The sequence below is a fragment of the Ictalurus furcatus genome, chromosome 17, assembly GCF_023375685.1.
Source record: "Ictalurus furcatus strain D&B chromosome 17, Billie_1.0, whole genome shotgun sequence".
NCBI lineage: Eukaryota > Metazoa > Chordata > Actinopteri > Siluriformes > Ictaluridae > Ictalurus > Ictalurus furcatus.
The window spans coordinates 7,845,299-7,868,709 of NC_071271.1; the positions used below are offsets into that span (position 1 = coordinate 7,845,299).

The 23,411-nt window shown below is 39.0% G+C and overlaps 1 protein-coding gene across 1 annotated transcript in view; it reads right to left on the reverse strand.

The window, feature by feature from the left end:
- LOC128621707 (roundabout homolog 2-like) overlaps positions 1 to 23,411 on the reverse strand; it is an 82,986-nt gene that overhangs the window by 53,699 nt on the left and 5,876 nt on the right. The window contains exon 2 of the mRNA XM_053647663.1: positions 22,848 to 23,174. Within this exon, the coding sequence (XP_053503638.1) occupies positions 22,848 to 23,174 (327 nt within the window). The remainder of the gene's footprint in view (positions 1 to 22,847; positions 23,175 to 23,411) is intronic.

A 23,411-nucleotide genomic window follows, 5' to 3' on the forward strand; every position in this document is an offset into this window, starting at 1 on the left:
GTAGAAAAAACAACCCAGCATTTTATTTTTGAGTGCACTTATTTAAAGACAACATGAAACATATCTTTGAATTAATTTTCTTGTGACAGTTTTCTTGTGCCAGCATATCTGGGTGGGAATAATGCAAGGACAGACTTTGGTTTTATCCACAGTGAATGGTCTAGACACTAATCTGCAGTCAATCCTGCATGACCACCACCTTCAATACCATTAGATGAGGTGACAGTCCTGCTAGTGTTATTTGCTAATTGGCATTGATGTGACTGAAGCACAAACTGACTGCTTTTCTGTTTAAAGATAACTGGGTGTGAGTGAGGTGGAACATGGCATGATTCTTGTTGGGGTTTTTTTAAACCCTCACACAAGTGCACACTAATGGAAGAAATCAAAGGCTGTTTAGAGTTGGGCAAAGGTACTTGTATTTTAGTGGAAGAATAAGGAAAAAGAAGGATTTTTGTCTTGGAAGTGATTAATACATGTTAATCATGTATGGTCTAATCAGGGACATGAGCAGACAAGGTAAAAACGGTCAGCTTGGATTTCAGATACTCAGATAAGTTAATACAGCAAAGGGCTACAAAGAAACGTCTGCATATTTACTCATTTATTTGAAGCTAAGCAATCATAAAATATGACCACGATTAAAACAAAAAGAATATTTTTGTCAAAAAGGGTACCAAAGGTCCACATATGGGTGATTCCTGCTTAAGACCGTATACATTTACTGAGCACTTTATTAGGAACACCTGTACACCTACCCATTCATGCAATTATCTAATTAGCCAATCAAATAAAATCATGCAATGAACAAAATCATGCTGATACAGGCCAGCAGCTTTGGGTACTGATCACATCAACCAGTAGACTGGGTGAAAAAATGTGATTAGTGATTTTGACCATGGTATGATTTTTCGTGGCAGATGGGCTGGTTTGAGTATTTCTATAACTGCTGATCTACTGGGATTTTCACACACAACAGTCTCTAGAGTTTACACAGAATGGTGCAATAAAGAAAAAACATCTATTGTGCGGGAGTTATGCAGACTGAAACGTCTTGTTGATGAGTGAGGTCAATGGAGAATGGCTAGACTGGTTCAAGCTGACAGAAAGGCTCAAATAACCACTCTGTACATTTGTGGTGAGCAGAAAAGCCTCTCAGAATGTACAACACGTCGAACCTTGAGGCGGAAGGGCTACAACAGCAGAAGACCACATCGGGTTCCACTTCTGTCAGCCAAGAACAGAAAGATGAAGCTGCAGAGGGCACAGACTCACCAAAACTGACAGTAGAAGACTGGAAAAACGTAGCCTGGTCTGATGAATCTCGATTTCTGCACATGGTAGGGTCATAATTTGGCACCAACAGCATGAATCCCTGAACCCAACCTACCTTGTGTCAGCAGTCCAGGCTGGTGGAGGTGGTGTAATGATGTGGGGAAACTTTTCTTGGCACATTTTAGGCCTGTTAATACCAGTCAATCATCACTTGAATGCCACAGCCTATTTGAGTATTGTGGCTGACCATGTGCTTCATGGCCACAATTTACCCATCATCTAATGGCTACGTCCAGCATGATAATGCTCCATGTCACCAAGCAAAATTCGTTTCAAACTGGTTTCGTGAACATGACAATGTTTTCAATGTTCTTCCCAGTCACGAGATCTGAATCCAACACAACACCTCTGGGATGTGGTAGAACAGGAGATTCTCAGCATGAAAGTGCACCTGAAAAATCTGCACGAATTACTTGTGTAAAAGTAGTAATCAAGAAAATAAGAGTAAATAAAAGTAAATAAGTCATCTGTGGAAAAACCACTTGAGTAATTACTTTACAAATTACTTTTTTATATGTCTAGAATTAGACAACTAATCAGAAATTTGTTGTATTTTCTATATGATGTTCTTATGTTCGTTAACCAAGTAATCTATGCTGAAGTGAACACCTTCATTATCAACATTACATAAAGAAAAGTAACATTAGCTGGATAATAGACAAATGTTGTTGGGGATTCAGTAGCTTGCTAGTTACATTAAATAGCTAGCTAGCTCATGTTCATTCGTACAAGTTTCTAGCTACATGGTTCACTATCTATCAAAGATGTCCTGTTATCCCGCTGCTTATAGGTGGTAGCAGCACTTAGATTCATTTTAATACAGAGCTTTCATACTGTAAAATCAAACAACTAGTACACTTAGCTAGCTAATGTCGTACCTGTACATGTTTCTAGGTTGGGTGTTTAGCTGTGAAATGCTGATATCTTCACAGGTTTTGGCTTAAATCGTTTAAAAATGAAGATAGCTGATAAATTGGGTTGGGGATGTTCATTTGTCTCCACTGTCTCAGACATTGCTGCTGCTACTCAGCATCTGGCATGTGAAGTGCAGCCTTTCAGCATAAAACCGCTTAATTTTGACTGGGTCTTGAAATTGAATTGTTTAAAATTCTCACATACTGTCTTTAATTGGCTTACAGGCTTCTGGGGTTAAATGCATGATTATTTTACTCTGTAACAGTGATAAAAAAATAAATGAAGCAAATGGGTTTTTTTTTAAAACTCAAGTAAAATACTATGATTTAATTATATTTTAGAAAAGTACAATTCCAATGAACCCTTTTATCAAATACTATAACAAAGGTACATGCATACCTAGTTTGCAACGTTCTATCCCTGATTTTCACTCAATTCAGAGGGGTCCTTGAATTTAAACAATTACGAAGTTGCCTGGAAATACTGTGTGTGTTTATTGAAAAAAAAAATCTCAATAAAAAGACTTCATTCGATCTCCTCCGCCTCCTGAATGTCTTACCATCTCAATCAGAGATAAACAGCAATTTACACACACCAGAATGGAATCATCATCACATTAGCAACCATATTGCTTCTCCTGCCATGTATAGATTTGTATCCGCGTAATGGAGCATGGCAAAGCTTAATCTAATCATTTAGTGTTTGCAAATGAAAACTGAATGGAAACCGAATCGGGCGTCATTAATCCTCACTTCAGTTCTTAATTATGATACCAATTCAGCAAGCTCGGCTATTCGATTGAGACTTTGCGATGCCACTGTTTCTGTTTTTGGATTTCGATAATTCCCCACACAAATCTTCTATGAACATAATGATTTCTTCTTGTTCTTTCCAGATATAGATGTTCAGGGCACAGTAATACTTTGGAGGACACAGGGACAGCTCTGAATGCCAGTTTCCCTCTTTAAAGTATGAATATTCAAATCTGTCCAGCAGGGACAAATGGTAGGGGGACTGTCTCTTTGAGCAGTTCATTTGTCAGATCGCACGGCAGCATTTGAAGTGGTCATCTGTCAGCCCGTGGACTGTGAAACACATACACACACAGCACACCACCGGCACAACTCGCACGAATCTGCTGGCCCTTGTACGCCACGCACAATCTGTCACGTCCCTTCTCACGCTGCATCTCTTCTCCGGTTTGCTGAATAGTTTCAAAGTCACACAGATTTATTTATTTCCCATAGTTATACTGCAATCAGGAATTATTTAATATCAGATCTTCCCATAATCTAACGAAAGACTGTGAGAAGCAGTGAAGCAGGAATAGAGGATGAGGATGAGCTTAGAGTGAAAAAGTGTCTTTTCTCTTCCATGGCCACAAGGGCCAATAATGAAACCACTAAAGTGTAACATATATATTCAGTCTTGCCACTGATTCCTTTGTGGTTGGTGGTCACTGCTGATTGAGTGTCCACCGTGTTCTTCAGGCTGTTCTCTATGACCATGTTCACAGAAAGAAAAAGAGTCCTCTAGGGTGTGTTTTTGTGTGTGGGTGTGGGTGTGTGTGTGCCTATGTGTGTGAGAGCTGAGCTGATGACCCAACAGACCCTGAGGCAAGGAAAATGAAGGAAAAGAAGGATGCACTATTCTGATACAGTGTCTGTCCTACTCAGCAACCCCTTCTCCCTGAAATACCTTGAGGGGAGAAGAAGCTAACACTCAGAATGGTTAACTCTTTTGTTTCTGGCCCAAATGGATCATTTAAAATGTCTACTAATCCTGACAAAATACTATGTGATCAATCCAACATGAACCTGGCTCTTTCACTAATGACAAGACATGAAAAATAATTGACCAGTTTTACAATTATACAGTGGTGCTTGAAAGTTTCTGAAGCCTTTAGAATTTTCTGTATATATGCACAAATATGACCTAAAACCTGTTGCCAATTAACCTCCAGCTGTTTCTTTTTAGTAACACTTACTTTTCCAGCCTTTTGTTGCCCCCGTCCCAACTTTTTGGAGACGTGTTGCGTCCATAAAATTCTAAATCACCTCTTTTTTTTTCTTAAAATGGTACATTTACTCAGTTTAAACATTTGATATGTTTTCTATGTTCTATTGTGAACAACATATGGGTTTATGAGATTTGCAAATCATTGCATTCTCTTTTTATTTACATTATACAGTGTCCCAACTTTTTTGGAATTTGGGTTGTACAAACGGCACATTAACACCAGCACCTACAATCATAATGAATTTCTTTTCTTTCTTTCCTTCTTTCTTTCGTTCTTTTTCTTGTGCTGTCAACGTCTTCTTGTCTTTTCTCTACTGTTAATTGCTGATTCCCTCACTGTAACACGAGCACTCAGTATTTGTCGCATGTAAATGTTACCATCTTGTTTTCCGATATTAAAAAATGTCACAAATAAACAAAAATATTATACTTGGACATTTATTTATTGAGGAAAATGATCCAATATTACATATCTGTGAGTGGCAAAAGTATGTGAACCTCTAGTCATGTGATTTCAATCAATGGGATGACAATCAGGTGTGACTGAGCATCCTGTTTTATGTAAAGAACAGGGAGTTATCAGAATCTGATCTTCATGATACATGCTTATGGAAGTGTATCGTGGAATGAACGAAGGAGATTTCTGAGGACCTCAGAAAAAGTTGTTGATGTTCATCAGGGTGGAAATGGTTACAAAACCCATCTCTAAAGGGTTTGGACCCCACCAATCCACAGTCAGATAGATTGTGTACAAATGGAGAAAATTCAAGACAATTGTTACCATCCCCAGGAGTGGTTTAAAAAAGAATAAAGTTAATGTTTTGGAATGGAGAAGTCAAAGTCACCTGACCTTAATCCAATAGAAATGTTGTGGAAGGACCTGAAGCAAGAAGTTCATCTGAAGAAACCCGCCAACATCCCAAAGTTGAAGCTGTTCTATACTGAGGAACGGGCTAAAATTCCTCCAAGCTGATGAGCAGGACTGATCAACAGTTACCGAAACGGTTTAGTTGCAGTTATTCCTGCACAAGGTGGTCACACACCAGATATTTTTGCTACTCACAGATATGTAATAATGGATCACTTTCCTTAATAAATAAATGACCAAGTATAATATTTGTGTCTCATTTGCTTATTATGGTTCCCTTTTTATCTACTTTACAGACTTATGTGAAAATCTGATGATGTTTTTGGTCATAGTTTTGCAGAAATGTAGAAAATTAGAAAATAGTTCACAAACTGTTAAGCACCACAATATTATATTATACAGAGATAACATCATTTTGGCATCAGGAATGGACAAATCAGTAGACCACATGCTCGGGACAAGTAGAACTCGTCTCCAGGCTTTTAGCTTTTTTATATGCAATTGCCTGATACATAAGTTAGGGTTAAACTCTACTTCCTATGTTTTCATTTGGTGTTTATGTTTAAAAGACTAATAATGAGCATACATGGATGACCGGTGATCTTTGCAGAATCAGGAGCTTCCAGGAATGTGGAAATGTATGAAGACTATCAAAACAAAGTTTTAATGTAAAAGCTATCATATAGCACTCCTTCTAGAACAATCAGTCACATTTTTAATTCCCCCCCCCAATACCTCTAGTGTGCATACGAAACATTTCAGGTTTGAGACTTCTCGTTTTTTAAAATTCCCCTCTTTCGGGTTGAATATCTCTGGTGGGGGACCAGATACAAACCTACAATTTATACAGAAATAAGTCCTCTGTAGTAGTATTCTGCTGTAAAAATTTTGAGTTTGCAATCCCACTGATTACAGAGCTAGGGCTAGTAGAAATCTGTGGGAAAGCCTACTTTATTCATGCATTTTGAGAAATGAACAGTTGTAACAAACATAACAGATAATAAAAATGAACAGTATTTTACAGTAATTGTTTTTATGATTGGCATACAATAGCTTTTGCTTTCAACGAGGTCTAAAATGTTTCTTCATTTGATATTTGCAACAGTGCAGCATGATCTATCACAGGGTTCTTCAAATCTGCTGGGTTTAGCTCCAACCTCCAACTCACCTGCCTGTAATTTTCTAGTAATCCTGAAGACCTTGGTTAGCTTGCTCAGGTGTGTTTGATTAGGGTTGTAGTATTAGTTTGTAATGCACTTAACTAGCTAACTATCTCATTACAAATAGGATTACAGGCAACCAAAACATGTGACTGGGCAAGACACTGCAGCTTTAACTTGCCAAGGGAGGTAGCTAATGCATTTAAGATGTTGCCACCCCACTTGTGCGCACACACACACAGACACACAGACACTATCCCCAAGCATGTTCAGTGGCTTTGCATGTATTTTTTAAATAAATGTTGTTTATTTTGTCAGTAGTGGCGAAGACAATATATTGAGCATTTAAAAATAGATTTTTTAATTTTATTGCTAGAATGAATATCAATGGGACATTCATTGCTAATTGCTGAACAGAACACAAAGATGGAGCTGAATCCTGGGACTAACTGAGTGTTTCACCAGCCATTACTAATACTTATTGTCTGACAGTCAAGTCATAAGTGCACTAGCAAACCTGCACTGTATGCCACTGTATGCCTTCTAAAATGCATTCTAAACACATCATACCCATACACACTCTCACTCTGTCACTCTCGCTTCCCTACTCTCTGCCTAATCGACTTGCTGCATTAAATATAACTTGCACAAGACCCATGAACAAGCAAGGACAAGGACAGGCTGTTCTGAAACATGCTGCATCTTTCAGGAGACAAGAGCCATGAGTAATTCATGAGCTCGGCTTAAGGAAGAGAAAAAAGCAGGGGAAAAGTGTCACTGTTTACCTCCAGCTGGCCCATAAGGTCTGTAGCAATACCACACGCCTTGTTAAGGGGAAGAGCGAAACACACTCAACCCTCTCCCCACTCCTGTCTCATGGCACTAAGCCAGGCAGATAAGACTCTTGCCCCAAGTCGTCGCTCCCTTGTCCTCTTCTATACAGAAGCCAAAGTAGAAAAAGCGGCAGGAAACGAATCCGTAGTGTTATTTTTAGCCATCCAAGATAGCAATATAAGCAGAGAGCTCGGTCAATGAACTCTCTGAATCTGGTAAGGGTGCATGACTGGACAGCATATTTGCATTTCAGCAATTATGTATCTCACGGACATGAGCTCCAATCAAACTGAGCTATATCAGTAGCTCAACAGCCAAGAGCCCACAAACATTTTTTGTGCATCATTTTACTCAATAATTTTACATTATTCAACAGTGTTACTATTCTCATTATTCCAGAATACATTTTTTAAAATTGATACAAATATAAATCAATTTTGAACCTGAATTTTTTCCCAAATTGCTGTCTTGCTATATATTTCATTCCATTAAGAGCATGTACACTCACCATCCACTTTATTAGAAACATCTGTACACCGACACCTTCATGCATTCACACTCATATGTAATCAGCCAATCATGTGGCCAATCATTTCAGCGCAATGAAAAAAATCATGCAAATACAGGTCAAGACCTTCAGCTAATGTTCATATCAAACATTAGAATGAAGACAAATGTCTGTGTATTTGACCACTGCATGGATATTGGTACCAGATGGGCTGTTTTGGGTATTTCAGAAACTGTTTACACAGAATGGTGCAACAAAACAAACAGTGAATGAGTGAAAGTTCTGTGGGTGGAAATGCCAGAGACGTCAGAGGAAGATGGCCAGACTGTTTTGAGCTACCAGGAAGTATATACTGTAGTAACTCATATAAATCACTCTTTACAACCGTGGTGAGCAGAAAAGCAACTCAGAATGCACAACACATCAAACCTTGAGGTGGATGGGCTACAACAGCAGGAGCCCACATCAGGTTCCACTCCTGTCAACCAAGAACAAGATTCTGAGGCAATCATGGGCACATACTCACCCAAACTATCCCATTTATATTTTAACTTTTTTTTAGTACACCTGGGTTACTAGGAACAGGAAATTGTTCAATCATGATTTCCTGTTTCACAGGGGTATATGAGGTAACACATAGGCCAAATTATTCATTCATAACAATGGGTTAGACCAAGGACTATAGCTGTGCTGTACGGCAAAAGGTTGTTGAGCTACACAAAATGGGAAATGGCTATAAGAAGATAGCACAAGCACTAAAAATGCCCATCAGGGCAATAATTAAGAAGTTCCAGTCAACTGGAAATGTTATGACTCATCCTGGAATTGGACGTGCATCTATAGTGTAACAAAGCACTGTAAGGAGGATGGTTCGAGTGGCTAAAAAATCTCCAAGGATCACTGCTGGAGAATTGCAGATGTTAGTTGCATCTTGTGGTCAGAAAGTCTCCAAAACTACAATTTGAATTCACCTACATCACCACAAGTTGTTTGGAAGGGTTTCAAGAAAAAAAAAACCTCAAGAGTCTTCAGTTTGCCAGACACTAATGCAACTTCAAATGGGATCAGGTTCTATGGTCAGATGAAACCAAAATAGAGGTGGTTTTGGTGCACACAGAGAGGTAGTCATATGTAAAAGTACCTCATGCCCACAGTTAAATATGGTGGTGGCTCTTTAATGTTTTGGGACTCTTTTTCTGCCTGAAAATATCAACAGATATTAAATGAAAACCTGACTGCTTCTGCCAGAAAGCTTAAAATGGGCCGTGGTTGGATCTTCCTGCAGGACGATGATCCAAAACATGCATCAAAATCAACACAAAAATGGTTTACTGACCACAAAATCAAGGTCCTGCCATGGCCATCCCAATTCCCTGACCTGAAACCCATAGAAAACCTGTGGGGTGAACTGAAGAGGAGAGTCCACCAGCATGGACCTTGAAAAGTGAAGGATCTGGAGAGATTCTGTATGGAGGAATGGTCTCAGATCCCTTGCCATGTATTCTCCAACCTCATCAGGCATTATAGGAGAAGACTCAGAGCTGTTATCTTGGCAAAGGGAGGTAGCACAAAGTATTGACTAAAAGGGTGCACACCTATTGTTAACAAAGATATTATTTTTTGAGAAACCTGTGTTTTGTTTGCAATTGTTTGATATCCATGAGAGCAGAGTATTTCTTTGATTTTTTTAAACAAAAGATCAAAAGATTAAACAATACAGACCATTTTTCATAGCCTTCTTTGCTCATATTTATCAAGGGTGCCAATATTAGTACTATTGGCACTGTATATGCATTCAAAACTTTTGGCAGTCTCTTTCTACCATCAATACAGATCAACAATTTTGATGACATCATTCTGCACTTCAGCTTCTCATCAGATTTTCTGTCCAATCAAATGCTCGTTAGAATCTTTAGTATCCCACCCCCAACATTATAAACATCCATGCTACTGTCAAATACAGCTTAGACTGGGCTGTGAGGTAAGCTAAAGGCTATTGGCTATTTAAAAAGGAGGAGGAGCCCCTCGATATGTCAACACACTGAATAATGCTGCATGTTTCAAGGCACCTCACTGGGTCTTTAACATTTAGAAAATTGCAAATAGGACCCTGTTTATTGTGTCTTTGTTAAATGTAAGGAAATTGATATACAAGTTCACAGTTTATGTGGTTGAGCTACCAGACCTACATGACAAAAGCCAAAAAACAAACCCAAAAAACATGCAGTATTAAAAGACACATTTTGCTTGACTCATATTTTGTATTATTACACATTCTTTCCTAAATGAAAATATCTACGTGAATGAATAATCAAAAGTAGCCTAAAGTCCTACTTGGAAGTGACGACTGCCACTAATAGCATTTTCGCACGTCTGCTCTGAGATAAACCTCTCAGACGCCAATTTTATTAACTTGGGCCAGTGCAAACCCAAATGTTTACTTTGCACTTGATCACATGTTGTTTTATACCTCTCACAGTCCACAATGGCATACCTTTTGTCTTATCCAAAGAGAAGAATGATATACTCACATGAACTGACCGTATTCATTCAGGTGTCTTAGGATATGAGCAGATTAAATGATGTTTGCATTAGTGAAAACCAGCAGTCTTGACTGGTAGCCAAGTAGAAACACAATCTGAATCGCTGTTCTATGAATGAAAAGAATAAAAGGCCACTTCTGTTGCAGAGCCTCACTCAGGTTGATCTCATTTTAAAAGGCCAGAGCTGCTTTCTTCTCGGCCTCCTGTAGGGCTCATGAAGCAACGCTAAATGGCAAGCCTGTTGGGCAGTGCATTATTAATGTGCCACTGCCAAATTCTGGTGAGCGCCTCCTTTGCCATTTGGTCCTTTTATTTACATTTTAAAAGGGGCACAAAACAAACGTCTCAACTATGAAAATGCCAACTCGTACCCACTCAGACTCCAGTTTCCAAAATGCATTATTTTCAACCTTTATAATTTAGTGTGCTTTAGCTTTTGTGTTGTTGTTGTTTTTAAATAAAATGCTGAGTGGCATCTAAACATTTACACAAGCTGTGCTGTGGATATTAGATAGACTTGGATGCATCATAGGTACCTGCTTGACATATAGAATTCGGTAAGAGTAGGCGAGCAGAGTGAATGAGATTGGTTCAGCGCTCTGTTGTGTACTTCAGCAGACAAAGAACCGCATACATAAATCCATTCCAGAGGTCAGTTAATATAACGTAACTGTTTTGTCCACCCACAAGTCTTAGCTAATGGAGGCCTGGCCTGCAGGAAGAGGGGACTGGATTCATCTCCACATTGTCAGTGTTTACACACTCACTCACTCAGACCCCAGCCAGTATGTGGCTCTTTGAAAAAAGATGAAAAAGATGATATATGTGTCCAAAAACTGAATAATAGAAAATGAATGTTGAAAACGTAGATCTATAGGAAGACTCGATGATCTTATCAAGATGATCATTTATTCACTTTAAATCCAAGTGAGCCAACACAATCCTAGCATAGCATCTTGAGCAGTGCAGGTTTAAGGTGCTTGCCCAAGGCAGTGTGTCTGGCCCTCTGACAGGTGTGGGATTTAAATTCACCACCATCCGGTCACTAGTGCAGAACTGTAACTGCTGATCCACTATAGGTCTAATGACCAGTTTCAGAAGGCTTTAACAAGCCAGGTGAGGTAAGAGGTGAATGAAAACAAGAACACATTTTTAATAAGGACACTTTATAGGACATCTAATCTGCTACATGACTGATCAAACTGCCTGAATGATTTCTAAACGCATGAACAGAACACAACAAATTCAGTCATTTTATATACAGCCTTTTGCGAGGTGCAGGATGAGCCGTATTAACGCTGCCTTCAAAGCGTCATTACTCCATAATCCCACACTGAGTGAAAGAGGAACAGCTGGCTCTGATGCCTTTTAACCAGGTTTGATTACTTTTTTGTTTGTCCTACTTTATCTTAATCCTAGCTCAGGAAGCACTGCCATTTTTCTCCCCCAGACAGTGATTAAAACACGATACAGATTTTCTCCTACACACAATAGACAGCAGAAAAGCATTGCTATTTTGGGAAAACCTGATGGGCTTCATATGTTCCCCTTCAAATGCAAAATCAGGTTCTGTCAGATTTTTTTGCAAGTTCAGCAAGCTGCCTTCAGCTTTCGTCAATATTCCTACATGAGTATCATGTGTCCTTTCATAGAAAAAGGCCGAGGTCTTGCATGGCTAAAGTACAATGTTCCAGGCAACCTAAAAATAATCCCTTTCTGTAAATACATACTATAATGTGTATAACATAATACATACAGGTATTATAAAAACAGGGATTTTTAAACATTTTTCAGCCAGGGACTCCTTTAATTGTAAAATAAATTCCATCGACCCTCTCATATAGATCATTTAAAAACTATTCAAAAATTAGGTCATTATTTAAACGTGTACAATAATATTTCGGCTATTTATTGGAGCACAGAGATTTTTATCCCAATGTATACACCGACAGATGGTCCAAGTTGACATTAGGCCTACCTGTTTTTGAGTTATTGAAGTTTGGATTAAACCCAGACAAACAGACTAATAACTATAAGAACTCAATGATAAATACAGTTGAGGCCAGTGGTTTATATATGTCTATGCTAAAGACATTCAAAATCGTATTTCAGCTCAAGTATTTCAAATTCGTAAGTCAATTAAGACATACTTTTTTCACGTCAGGGGTAATTGTAAAACAAGCGATTAGGGAACGTTTTATTTCGGCTTTAATTCACTATATCAGAATTCCAGTGGACTGTCTAAAGTTGATGTAATGACTTTTAGAAGCTTCTGATTGGTCAATTGTCAAAATTAGGAGTTAAGTGTGAGTGCACCTGTAGCTGTACTTAGAATCGGTACTTCTTTGCCCTTGATACCATGGGAAAATCCAAGCAACTCAGTGAAGACCTCAGAAAAAAATTGTGGTCCAGTTCCTCCTTAGAAGCTATTTCTGAACTGAAGTTGAACTGAACTGAAGTTACCATGGACATGTAAAAATGTTGGGACAACTCAGACACAGCAACATTCAGGAAAGAGGCACAAATTAGTGCCTCTTGGGCAGTGGTAGCTCAGTGGTTAAGATGGTGGACTACTGATTGGGAGGTCGTAATTTCAAATCCCAGTACTGCCAAACTGCCACTGCTGGCTCAGTTGTATAAAAGAGTACAGTCACTCTGGATAAGGGTGCCTGCCAATGCTGTAAATGTAAAATAAATGTAAAATGTAAATTAGCTCCCAGGGATGAACGAACTTTGGTTCGAAAGTTAACTTAACTCCCAGGACAACATCAAAGGAACCTGTGAAACACCAACTATGGAGGAACAAGGGTGAGGCTTTTAATCTGAAGAGCACCATCCTAACTGTAAAGGATGGGGGTGGCAGCATCGTGTTGTAGGGTGTTTTACTGAAAAGGGGACTGCTGCACTTCAGAAAATAGATGATATCATGAGGAAGAAGAATTATCTAGAAATACTGAAGCAATGTGTCAAGACATCAGAATGTAAGTTAAAACCAGATCTTCCAGCAGGACGCATGCCTCCGAAGTTGTAACAAAATGGCTTAAAGACAACAAAAATGACAGTATTAGAGAGGCCATCACAAAGCCCTGACCTGAATCTCATAGAAAATTTGTGGACTGAACTAAAATATAAGCATGTATGTCACAGCTCAGTCAGATCAGAACTCAATTTCCCAAGATGCAACACTCACTTCTCATGCACGCATGCACTCACCATCCCCGGAGTTCTGATCAGACACACCTGGCACCAATCACACACACACACACTCTCACCACTAGTACTTAGGGATGTCATTCACCTAGAGTCAATGCGAAGTATATGTTCAGTCAACTCGTTTCTCTGCGTTACCAAGCCGATCTAGTTAGTTAGTCTTCTCGTTATCCTCGACCCTTGTTTCCAGTTTCGACTACACTCTCTGCCTGACCCCGTTTGTGTTGTTCGTCCGATCGCTTGACCATTGCCTGTCTTACGACAACGTTTCTTGAACTTCCCGATACCACGCTCTACACCTGCCGCCCGCTTCTGCTTCCGTGCTGATTCGAGGTTCGTGACAATGTATGAGCCCACAACCCTGACTAAGTCACACCAGTTCTGTCAGGAAGACCGTAAAGTATTGTGAGAAGCTTGTCCTGAGCATTTGATTAAAGTTCCAGCAATTAAAAGGCAATGCCACCAATTAATAAAAAAGTGTACCCAGGGAAAATCTGATATAGTAAATAAAAGCTTAAATAAATGTCTTCTAGCTTTTTTTTTTTTTTAAATAATCCCTTAAGGAAATGAAGTACATAACCTAACTGGCTTAACACATGAAATGTATGGTGAAAAATTGTGCTTGAATGTGTTTAGTCTAATTATATGTTAACTTTTGGCCTCAACTTTATAATAGCTTTCATAATGGTGGGATGTGATTTCAATCACTTTAACAAAATAAAAAAAAATTAAAACTCCATAGCTGCCATGGCTTTGCTTCACAGACCCCTGGGGGTCCTACAGTTGTAATAAAATTTGGTCAACCTAATTGCTTTGGATCCTATAGCTTTTTGTATTATATTAAGATCTTATGCTATTATGTAAAACACCAAAAGCTCAAATATGATTTGCTTACATAAAGGTCAGCTGTAGCCCTGATGATCCGTCTAGCTTTTAGCTCCACTTTGTAAAAACCCACACCATAATGAGCTTATGAGTGATAACTTCGCAAGTGGTTCTGAACATTTCACACTCCTGAGAATAACAAATGATCACAACATAAAAAACGATAGGCATGACAGGGACTGACAGCAATGCATTATTCTCCTAATCCCTGAAAGGATTAAAAACTGATTTATCACTCCAAATGTTGCTCACTTATCAACACACAATGCTTAATGCTTCCATGTATACGGCTGCATATTTTCCCACCTGCCGTGTAATCTACGCTGCAGGATCCGCAGCTCTAGCATATGTAAACAAATTTCAAAAGAGGTGCATAGGAGGAAGCGAGGTCGAACTGCCAGCCCACATCCTCGCCTTCCTCCACCTGTTGTCCTCTGCTCATAGATCACCCAGCCAGAACGTAGGCAGCAGGCCAGCACTAATTACCATATGAATCACAGCTAACGGGGAGCAGGCTGGCAACAGTGTACGATCCCACTGTTATGACCTCACTCTCATGATTTCATCACCCACAAGGACAAGCACTTGATCCCTAAGTGCAATACAGGTCTTACGAATATGGCAGAGAGCCCATTATGGAGCAGATCTGTATACTGAATGTGGCACAGTGGTGAAATATGACCTAACCAACTTTTAAGTTTGTCTCTGTATATTGAACATAAATAATTTACCAACTGCAGTATGTATATAACGATTTCTTTTTTCCACCCTGTCTCATAGATAAATGATTTCATTGCAGCGGTTAAGTTTTTTTTACACATGAGTAAACATACTCTTTCAAGGTGAAATGATTCCTTCACTGATTGCAGTTCTGACCTCAGCTACAGTGATCCTCTTAATCCATTTCGCTAATGTAATCACTGTCGGCGCTTACATCATCGTTTAGAAACAAAACTGGACTTGGGAAAGTATTGGAAAATGTAGATACATATAAAAAAAGGAACACATAACTTAGACCTGGTGGTACATAAAGGGCATGTAGGAGATTTATAACACCTTCCTTCATATTGCAGCTTGTGACACCATTAACAGCATCTGGAAGATGATCTCATCCAGAGCCAGTTGTCTACTTGGAAAATATATACTGATCCTAGTGCAAATTCATGGTTTAAGATACTGACAAGCTAAAGCACTGCCACAGGCAGGAGTCATTGCTGATAAATATAAAATACTTAAGCAAGTAAATAGTACATATGGGTTTCTAAGCATAAATACATAATTATCTTTGATGCAATCTCATGATGAGGTCATTCAGCTACAAGCTGTTATTGACTAAAGCTGAGAATTAGATCCAGCCAAGGAAATGGACTGATACTAAACTGCTGTTTAGTGTTGTTAATGAAGCCACTCTAATCTGTTATGCGTCTTTGCAAATCAATGTGTTTAGTGTGACTCGGATGTTCATATGGTATAGTATCAGGATTTCAGCAGTGTGGCATAGCGAGGGACAAACATTTCTATATCAAATAAGAAAAGAGGGAAACCTCGACTGTGTGTGACATGCCAGTATTAGAAAATTTAAGTCTACTGGGATCATCTACAGCCCTAGAGCACATAAGACCTGAATCAATTCGATTTATTACATGCAACATCAACTACTAACATATCACATCTACATTGGCACCTGCCTCAAGTGAATTATCCATACATGTCCAAGCCCTGTATGGTTGACCCATTGGAGGTGGAGTCATCACTCATCACATTCTGCCAATGGGTCTCATTAATCAAGATGGATACGGACGGATGTATGCGTAAATCGTTTGTATGAGCATTTACACAAGAAATTTGGTATTCATGAAAATCCCATCAATTTGGAAAAATGTTATCTTACTCCTTCTCCTGAGTGTGTATAAATTTATGCATTAGAAGACCAACTAATGGAACCCTCGACTAGATCGTCTTAAAATCTTAGAATTTGAATGGATTACTGCACTTTTATATATGGAATATACGGTCAAGTTTAAATAGCTCATTTTTATTATGCTTACCGCATTTAGCAAATGCCCTTATCCTGCTTGACTTACAGTAGGGAAGTGCTTTGGAGTCTCTATCAAAAACATGTCCTTGTGCTAGTTCACTAGGTAAGAATGGAAAAGAATACCATCGATACAATCCTGCAAAACCTCTTTATATATTGCCATTAATTAAAGAATATAAAGAATAAAATAAGCAAGCCAACACAAACCCATAAATAAAACTAAGAGAAATAAAACTAATCATTCAATTATAACAAAAGAAATGTTGCCGTATAACGTATAACGGAGGACGAGACGGTCTTTCTGTGCATAGTTGTAAACAAATGCCTCAGCTGATGGACTATTAAGCGCGCTCTTATTATTAGTAGTAGTATTATATATTATTAAGAAATTTACAGACTTTACCCTGATCAAATGTTTCATGCTCAGAGCTGTCTGGGCACTTAAACTTTTATGGAGTTTTGTGAACGTCTCTACGTGCAAATCAGCTGTGCAGTGCATGCGCTTGGTAATTTACGAGTGATTGGCATTCATCTATATAAACACATAAGTACGAAGAAAATCAGCATTTCCAAAACTTTTTTTTAATATCCCATCACCCTGGCTTCAAACACACAATACCCAGAACTCGTGGTCTGAAAAAGAAATTCTAGCCTGGTCACCCAATATGACCATTTGTACTTCACTCACCCCACAATTACTATAGCCTCCACTATTAGTCCTGATATAGCGCAATCACCCAGAAAAAATGAGTCTTCAGTAAATGTGAAGAATGTGCTCTACCCTCATCACCATAATAATTTAGACATGTACAGTGGATATAAAACTTCTACACACCCCTGTTAAAATGGCAGGTTTTGCAAATTTAAAAAAAAAAATTAAACCAGGATAAATCAAGTCAGAGCTTTTTCCACCCTCAGTGTGAATTACAATGTCTAAAAATTAAGAGGTTAAAAATTTTAGGGAAAAATAAAAAAGTTACAATAACCTGGTTGCATGAGTGTGTACACCCTTTTATAACTGGGGATGTTACTGTGTTCAGAATGAAGCAATCACATTCACTCTCATGTTCAATAGTAATTAAATGAGACACCACAGTGACATTATCAAGAACAGGACGTCCCTCCAAAACTGATGAAAGCCAAGAAAAAAAACATATCAGCGAGGCTGCCGAGAGACCTACAGCAACATTAAAGGAGCTGCGGGAATATCTGACAAGTACTGATTGCTCTCTGCATGTGACAACATTCTCCTGCATTCTTCACAATTCTGGGCTATGGGGTAGACAGAAGCCCTTTCTCACAAACAACATCCAAGCCCAACTAAATCTCCCAAAACCATGTGGCAAAATGTGTTAGGGTCTGATGAGACCAATTCCCAAAGGTATAATAATTCCATAATCCAAAGGGTATGTTTGAGGCACACAAAAAAAGCAGATCACCAAAAGATTACCATACCCACTGTGAAGCATGGTGGTGGCAGCATTTTGCTTTAGGGCTGCTTTTCTTCAGACAGAACTGGGGCTTTTATCAAGGTGGGTGGAAATCATGAATAGCTACAAATACCCGTCGATTTTAGTACAAAACCTTCAGGTGTCTGCGAGTAAGCTGAAGACCAAATAGAATTTCAGCTTTGAGCACAATGATGATACAAAACATACATTCAAATCAACAAAGCAATGGCTTAGCAAAAAGAAGACCAAGGTTTTTCACCTAGCCTGAGCTCAGGCATGAATCCAATTAAAAATCTGTGGGGTGATCTGAAGCGGGCTGTGCACAGTAGATGCCCTTACAATGTGATGGTTCTAGAATGTTTTTACAAGAAAGAGTGGGAAAATATTGCCAAGTCAAGATGTGCCACGCTGATAGACGCTTACCCAAACAGACAGAGTGATGTAATAAAATCAAAGGGTGCTTCAACTAAGTATTAGTTCAGGGTGTGCATACTTATGCAATTAGGTTATCCTAAGTTTTTTATTTTTATCTTTTTCTCTGAAATGTGAGAGTTTGGTTTTCAATGGCATTGTACAGGTTGTAATTTTTACAGGAAATGTGGAAATGTTATGATATTTATTTTTGTTTCATTTTTTTACATCACAAAACCCTGCTGTTTTAACAGGGGTGTGCAGACTTTTTAATAACCATTGTAGGGCCTGGGTTTACACTTTATCATCTGCAGAATCCCTTAAGCAGGGTTATATTCGACTAGGGCTGAAGCTGAAAGTTATTTGATAATCATAAACACAGCGCTCTGAGGGAACTCCCAGAACTCTCTAGCTACACCTAATTCTCATTCTAACTCACCTGCATATTGATTACATTCACTTGCAACTCATTCTGGTTTACTCGGACTCTCCAAATATACTCAGTTTGTTCTTCAAATCACTAAGTTTTGTTTGTTTTTCAACTTCGATTTCTAAAAACCAATGAAATCAGAGTGGTATCATGAGGCACCAAATTCTCAGCGCTAAATACTGGTGGTAAACCATGATGTCCAATATTCAGAAATTCAGAAATGATCCGAGGGCCCTAGAATCCTACCAGTTGATAAACTGCTTCTACTTCCTATTCCTCAGTATCCCTGGTCACACATAGCCACAGACTTTGTCACAGATTTATTAATATCCATGTAGTACTATATAGGATGTTTCCAAGTCCTTATGCCTGATTTATCTTTCTGCTTTGCTTACTGTCCTCAAAACTCTTGTTCAAGCATGTCTTCAGGTTCTCTGGCATCTCAAAAGACATAGTTTGAGATTAAGGGGCCTCAATTCACATTCCAACTCTGGAAGGCTTTAATGGATACATTGATGGTGTTCAGGTTGTCACACACGCCAAAGGCCAAATAGAATGTGCCAACTAAGAGACTGGCCGAGTCTGAGAACATTTTGAGGATTGGTCTCATTTTCTGCACTGGGCAGATTATGTGCAGGACTCACTCTGTCACTCTGCAACCCAACTCACCACCTTTCAGTGTATAATTAAGTGATAACAACCCCTATTTTTCACCTGGCATACCACCCCAACAGATATCCCAAAGTCATTGACTAGTTCAGGAAAGGTGAGGAGGATGAGAAGCCACTAACAGGTGGTTGGAACAGACAATTAAGACAGCATTTACATTTATGGAATTTGGCAGATGCCCTTATTCAGAGCGACTTACAGAAGTGCTTTGAAGTTTCTATCAATAAATTAGCCAATCACTGCCCCTCTGCAACACCAATATGAACCTGAGGACTGAGTATGGCTTTCTACTAGGGACCTCCATTTGCATTGAGTGTGCCCAAAACTGATGCACTATAGTGGACCATTGGATCATCCACCAATCAATGAGGAGATATATGAACTTTGATTACCATGCTGGTATCATTTGTCACTCACCTTCTGTGGCCCTTTCATGTAAGCTCTAGTTCCTGGTCCTTTGGATGAGGGCTCCATATGCTCCATCACCACCACTGGACCCGGAGGCCAGCTCGCCTATGCAGTCAGAGCCATACTCAATTCCAGGCATGGTGGTGACAGAATTTAGCCGCTGATTGACCAGAAGGACATGGCCCTGAGAAATAGTGCTGGTCTTAGTGCAAGACACACAAGAACTAGGTCCTGATCAGAGCATTTCATACCTGTTGTCCAGAATGCCCAGCACTTCATCCCAGGGGTAGACCTTGGAGATCATCCTAATAAGTGAGCACTTTTACTGTTACTGTCACGTCTATATCTGCACCTGCTTTTGTGGATACCAAATATTACATTTTCCATGAATCCCAGCCAGAAAGTGAACTACAAATGCCATCAAGACCAATCACAAGACTCACAAACAGCATACTGCTGCTCACAGTATCTGTACTCCTTATCATCCACACATGTTCACATTCACACTGACACTAAATAACCGGCTTCTCACTTCATGTTTGCAAAGTCTCACACCTGCATTTTACCAGTGATTTCATGTATCCTTCTGATTTGCCACTGTAGTTCTGACTTTTATTTTATTTTTTTGCCTAGTGCTACATTCTGTCTTTGCCTAGTTCAGTCCATTTGTAGATCACGTGACCCATCTGTTTTATGATCTTGAATATTGCCTAGCCATTTTCAGTTTGTCTGCTCTACTTTACTCAATAAATCAAACCCTTTGTTTCCATCCAAACTTGAACATTTCCTGACACACAATTTCTGTTCAGAAAGTATCTGTCAGGTTTAGTAAATCACACTGCGAGTGTGAATGAATCTATTTCCATAGACTCCACCCTGTATTTTGCACTTCTCAGCAGAAACAACCCAAATTGCATATTCACTAAGGCAAACATGCAAAACAGAGAAGACTTGTTATTTTGCTCATTTAAATGATACAATAATCAGCAGACTCTGTTAATGAATCAGCTTTCTTGCACCTTTCCTCTTGCAAGTGTTAAGTTTGCATGATTTTTATACTATGTGAACCTTTAGAAACGCAGAGTCGATTAACATGAGCTGCACTTTCAAAAGTTGCCAAATACTAATACAATGTATGCATGTCACTTGCTTCATTTTTTTAAAAAAAGTGCTGTGACTACATTTATAACTTTTGAATGCTAATGTATATTACTAACGCAGACTGTGGTTGGGTTGCACCAATAAGGATTCAATTAAGCACAGTTTCAAGCTAATCTAGGATTTGTTGATCTGGGCTTTATTTTAAATCGCGTTGTGTTGCATCGCTTAATTTTAAACACAGATTAACAAATCAGGGATTAGAATTCTAACCTGCGATTAAAACCTCCATTTACGATTAATTTTCTCCACCATGGTGGATTCGCCATTGACAACATTGCGGCAGTGCATGCGGATTTCATAAACATGGAAATATATGAATTCTCCAGTGTAATTTAACAGCAACAATGTAACTCTTTCACTTCCACTTGAGTGACTACAAAGGGATTGTGAACTTTAAACTTTGAATAAAAAAAATTCAAAGTGCCGTTATTAACCGCTCATTTGCATAACCGATACAGTTTGAGAAATGAAAAAATGTCAATAAAAAAATTAAAAATCTGAGTTTAAAGTGATGGAGCCACAAGATTATATTTATTACAGGTTTATTAAATCCAGTATTTTTAACTCCAGGATTAACATGATGGTTTAAATGTAAACCTGCTTATTTTTAAAACAAGGTTTAAAGTTTGGTGCAACAGAAATATTAGATAACCCTTGATTTAATCTAGATTTAAGCTTAATCCTTATTGGTGCAACCCACCCTGTGTTTCTCAATATCAATCTAGGCGTACTGAGTCAATTATTACATAGTCTTCTATGTCTTAGGCATCATCATTGCTACTGTTTCCAGTAAAAAGCAACCTTTTTTTTTTACTGATATTAGGGATGGATCATCCTGTTTCCGAAATACTGTACGTAATGCGGTAATTCGCAGCTTAAACAAATTTGACTCATGCATTCATAGGCCAATGACTAATGCTTCTACAACTCTGAACAAGAAATCAGGTATTAGTGAGTAATAACATATCCCAAGAAATTTTCACATAACATGAATCATATTTAGCCATTAAAGTATGACAAAAGAAATGTCATTTGTTGAACTAGGGGATGAGGAGACCATCCTGAGCTCCCACATTGGAATTCCTTGTTGAGGGGGAGTTTCTTTTTTTCCTCTCTTTTTTTTCTCTCTCGATTTTAGTTTGAATGCAGCATTGGTGCCTACTGCACTCTGTGAGCTTTGGTTTTCACCAAATGTAAATCAGCTGTGCCACAAACGTGCTGACATTTATCATCATGCACACATGAGCATTGTTAATACCTTGGGCATCAAGTTCATCTATATTCATCTTAACCCTTAGCATGGGTTTTTACTTGTAATATTTACAATATACAGCCAAAAGTATGTGGACACCTGACCATCAAATTCGTGTGTGAACCCTTTCCAAGCTGTTGCCACAAAATTCAAAAGGACACAATTGTCTAGAATGTCTTTGTATGCTGTAGTATTAAGATTTCCCTTAACTGGAACTAAATAGGCCCGAACCTGTTCTATGACAATGCCCCTGCGCACAAAGCGATGTCCATGAAGATGTGCTTCACCAAGGTTGGAGGGGAAGAACTCGAGTGGCTTGCACAGGGCCCTGACTTCAACCCCACTGAAGATCCTTGGGATAAATAGGAATGGGGGTTGCATGCCAGGCCTTCTTGGTCGACATCAGTGCCCGACCTCAATAATGCTCTTGTGGCTGAATGGACACAAATCCTCCCAGCCACATTCCAAAATCTAATGGAAAGCCTTCCCAGAAGAGTGGAGGTTATTGTAGAAGCAATGGAGGGGACCAACTCCGTATTAATTGTGTTGGAATGGGATGTTCAACAAGGGCATATGAGTGTGATGGTCAGGTGTGTACATATATTTGGCCATATAGCGTAACTCAGTGTCCCAATAATCCAATAACCCAAAAATCTATTAAATTAAAAGTGTTTTAAACAGCTGTTCCCATAATACACATATTCATATGTAATGCATAGAATAATGGCCAAAAAAGAAAAAGAGACTTACTGGCCACCTCCAATGAGGCATTGCGACTCACTGCCTCCCCGAGGTAGTTACGGGCCACACAGGTGTAGACACCTTCGTCTGGCTTGCTGCGGCGGCCGTGCACAATTCGTAGGAAGAAGAGCGAGCCGCTGGGCAACAGCATGCGGTGTGAACGCGGGTCATCTTTATCTGTCTCTACATGTTCTCCATCTTTGTACCACTCCACATTCGGTGTAGGCCATCCCTCAGCTTTGCAGTTCAGCGTGGCTGGTTCACCTTTAGACACGATCAGATCAGACGGGTCCTCCACGATCCGAGGCGGACTGTCCTCCAGACGCAACCGAGAGCCTACGGGAAATTAAGGAAATCAACTTACTCTGTTCAAAGTGCTTAGTGCTGTTCCTGTCTAGACATTACATACCATCATAAGGTCTTATGATACAAACAAAAGTATCACAAATGGCTAGGATGTCTAAAAAGCTTTAAAAATTCAAATCATTAAAAATCAAGGAAATTGAGCGAAGGTTTTTTGACCCTATTCCACACTAAACAATTTCTGATTTAAAAACAAACAAACAAACAAAC